Source organism: Dromiciops gliroides, chromosome 4 (genome assembly GCF_019393635.1).
Source record: "Dromiciops gliroides isolate mDroGli1 chromosome 4, mDroGli1.pri, whole genome shotgun sequence".
Classification (NCBI taxonomy): Eukaryota; Metazoa; Chordata; class Mammalia; order Microbiotheria; family Microbiotheriidae; genus Dromiciops; species Dromiciops gliroides.
The window spans coordinates 64,229,379-64,231,182 of record NC_057864.1 but is presented as its reverse complement, the minus strand read 5'-3'; the positions used below and the strand labels follow the sequence as shown (position 1 = coordinate 64,231,182).

Below are 1,804 nucleotides of genomic sequence, written 5' to 3'. Positions count from 1 at the left end.
TTTGAATTTTCTTCCAGATTTCTTTATGCAACTTGATTTTAATCACATTATAGCATTCCATTATATATATATATATATATATATATATATATATATATATATAATTTATTTAACCATTGTGTTGGACATGTAAGTTGCTTGCAGTTTTTTCCCCAATTATGCATAATGATGCTATGAAAACCTTTAAACAGATAAGCTTCTTTTTTACTTGACTAGACTCTCAAGGCATATTCCCAACAATGGAATTAAAGGGTCAAAGTATATTTAACCATTATTATATACTGCCAGGTCCTTAAAAGACTGCCGGTTTCTAATTTCACCAGCAAAGAATGAATATGTCTCCTTTTGTTTTGTTTCTCTGTATATTTTGTAATACACCCCCCTCCATATAAAGTTTGATTGTATTTAATTATTTTTGCATATTTGGTAGATCTGAAGTGAAACTTTATCACTTTTTTTTCTTTTTTTTAGTGAGGCGATTGGGGTTAAGTGACTTGCCCAGGGTCACACAGCTAGTAAGTGTTAAGTGTCTGAAGCCGGATTTGAACTCAGGTACTCCTGACTCCAGGGCCAGTGCTCTATTCACTGTGCCACCTAGCTGCCCCCTATGAAACTTTATCAATGGTTTAATTTGCATCTTCCTATAATTTGCAAGGGTGAAAAATGTGTTGAAGTGATTTTTTTTTCAGAAAGAAGTATCTTATGACTTTATTTTTTTTTAAGAAAAGATTAATGGGCTCTGGGAGAGGAAAATGGGCGACAGGTTAGTCCATCCGTGCTTTCAGTGTCCTGGTGGTGATCTTGTCCTTCTCAATGATATGGACAATCACCCCCATTCCTGACACGGCATCCCGATCCACGGCATTCAGCATTGCTTGGGAGATGGTTTCAAAGAGATGCTCTGGTTCCATATCAGGTTCCCAGAGGGATTCACACATCCCATACATCTGCTCCGAGCAGGTGCCACTGACCACAAAGTCATCAGTCACCATGGGGCAGCCGATGAGGTCCAAGGAACAAATAAAGGGCTCGAAGGTCTTAGGGTGCAAGCCAGCAATGACTGGCTCAGTGTAGTAGGGGCCAAACCGTTTCTCATAGAGGAGGTTGGCTACCATGCTCATGAGGGTATAAGGCTTGATCTGTCGTCCTTCCTTCAGTTCATATAAATTCAGCCGGAATTTGAGGCGCTGAGCTACGGTCTGTACGTCGGTGGCGAGCCCGGCCAAGCCGATATATAAGCGGTCACCCATGGGGAAGATCTTCTGGAAGTCGGTGGTTACCATCTGGGCCTGGATGCCAAAGCGCCTGTCCGCTGCAATGGCCACACAGTTCTTCCCCTTCATGGCCATGACGGCCCCTCCGTTATAGGACATAATAGACATGGTGCCGGCGTTCGAGAAGTACCCAATAAATCAGCAGCTTATCCCCGACTCCGCCGGACTCCTGGCCTCTCAGTGTGCAGTCGTCTGAAGTGATTTTTAAAAACAATTTTATTTCCTCTCACGTATATGGTCTGCTCATATCCCTGGTTCATTTTCCCAGTCTGTTCCAGGCATTCTGGGGATGAAGGAGGATTATGAGAAAAAAGTGAAACTCTCCAGTAACATCAAGATTTAATAAACATAAATGCCTCCAATTTGGCAGGCACTTAGCCTAGTGTTTAGCTTAGAGGATACAAAGTCAGAAATGAAACAGTCCTCTCCACCAGGGAGCTTACAACTGACTGAGTAGAAGTAACACATGCACATATAAGTGGATACAAACTATTTAAAAGGAAATACAATCATTTTTAGCAGGGATGGGG

General features: G+C 41.9%; 1 protein-coding gene across 1 annotated transcript; it reads right to left on the bottom strand.

Annotated features, from left to right (window-relative positions):
• Positions 1 to 677: 677 nt before the first annotated feature.
• On the bottom strand, positions 678 to 1,408 carry LOC122755720 (proteasome subunit beta type-3). Its single transcript, XM_044004486.1, has one exon. It carries the CDS (start codon positions 1,380 to 1,382, stop codon positions 765 to 767), a length of 618 nt encoding a protein of 205 aa, XP_043860421.1. The 5' UTR covers positions 1,383 to 1,408; the 3' UTR covers positions 678 to 764.
• Between the last annotated feature and the right edge of the window lie 396 nt (positions 1,409 to 1,804).

What these genes read in the sequence shown, in the direction of transcription:
- LOC122755720 (XM_044004486.1), bottom strand. Translation starts at nt 1,382, where the DNA reads ATGTCTATTATGTCCTATAACGGAGGGGCCGTCATGGCCATGAAGGGG.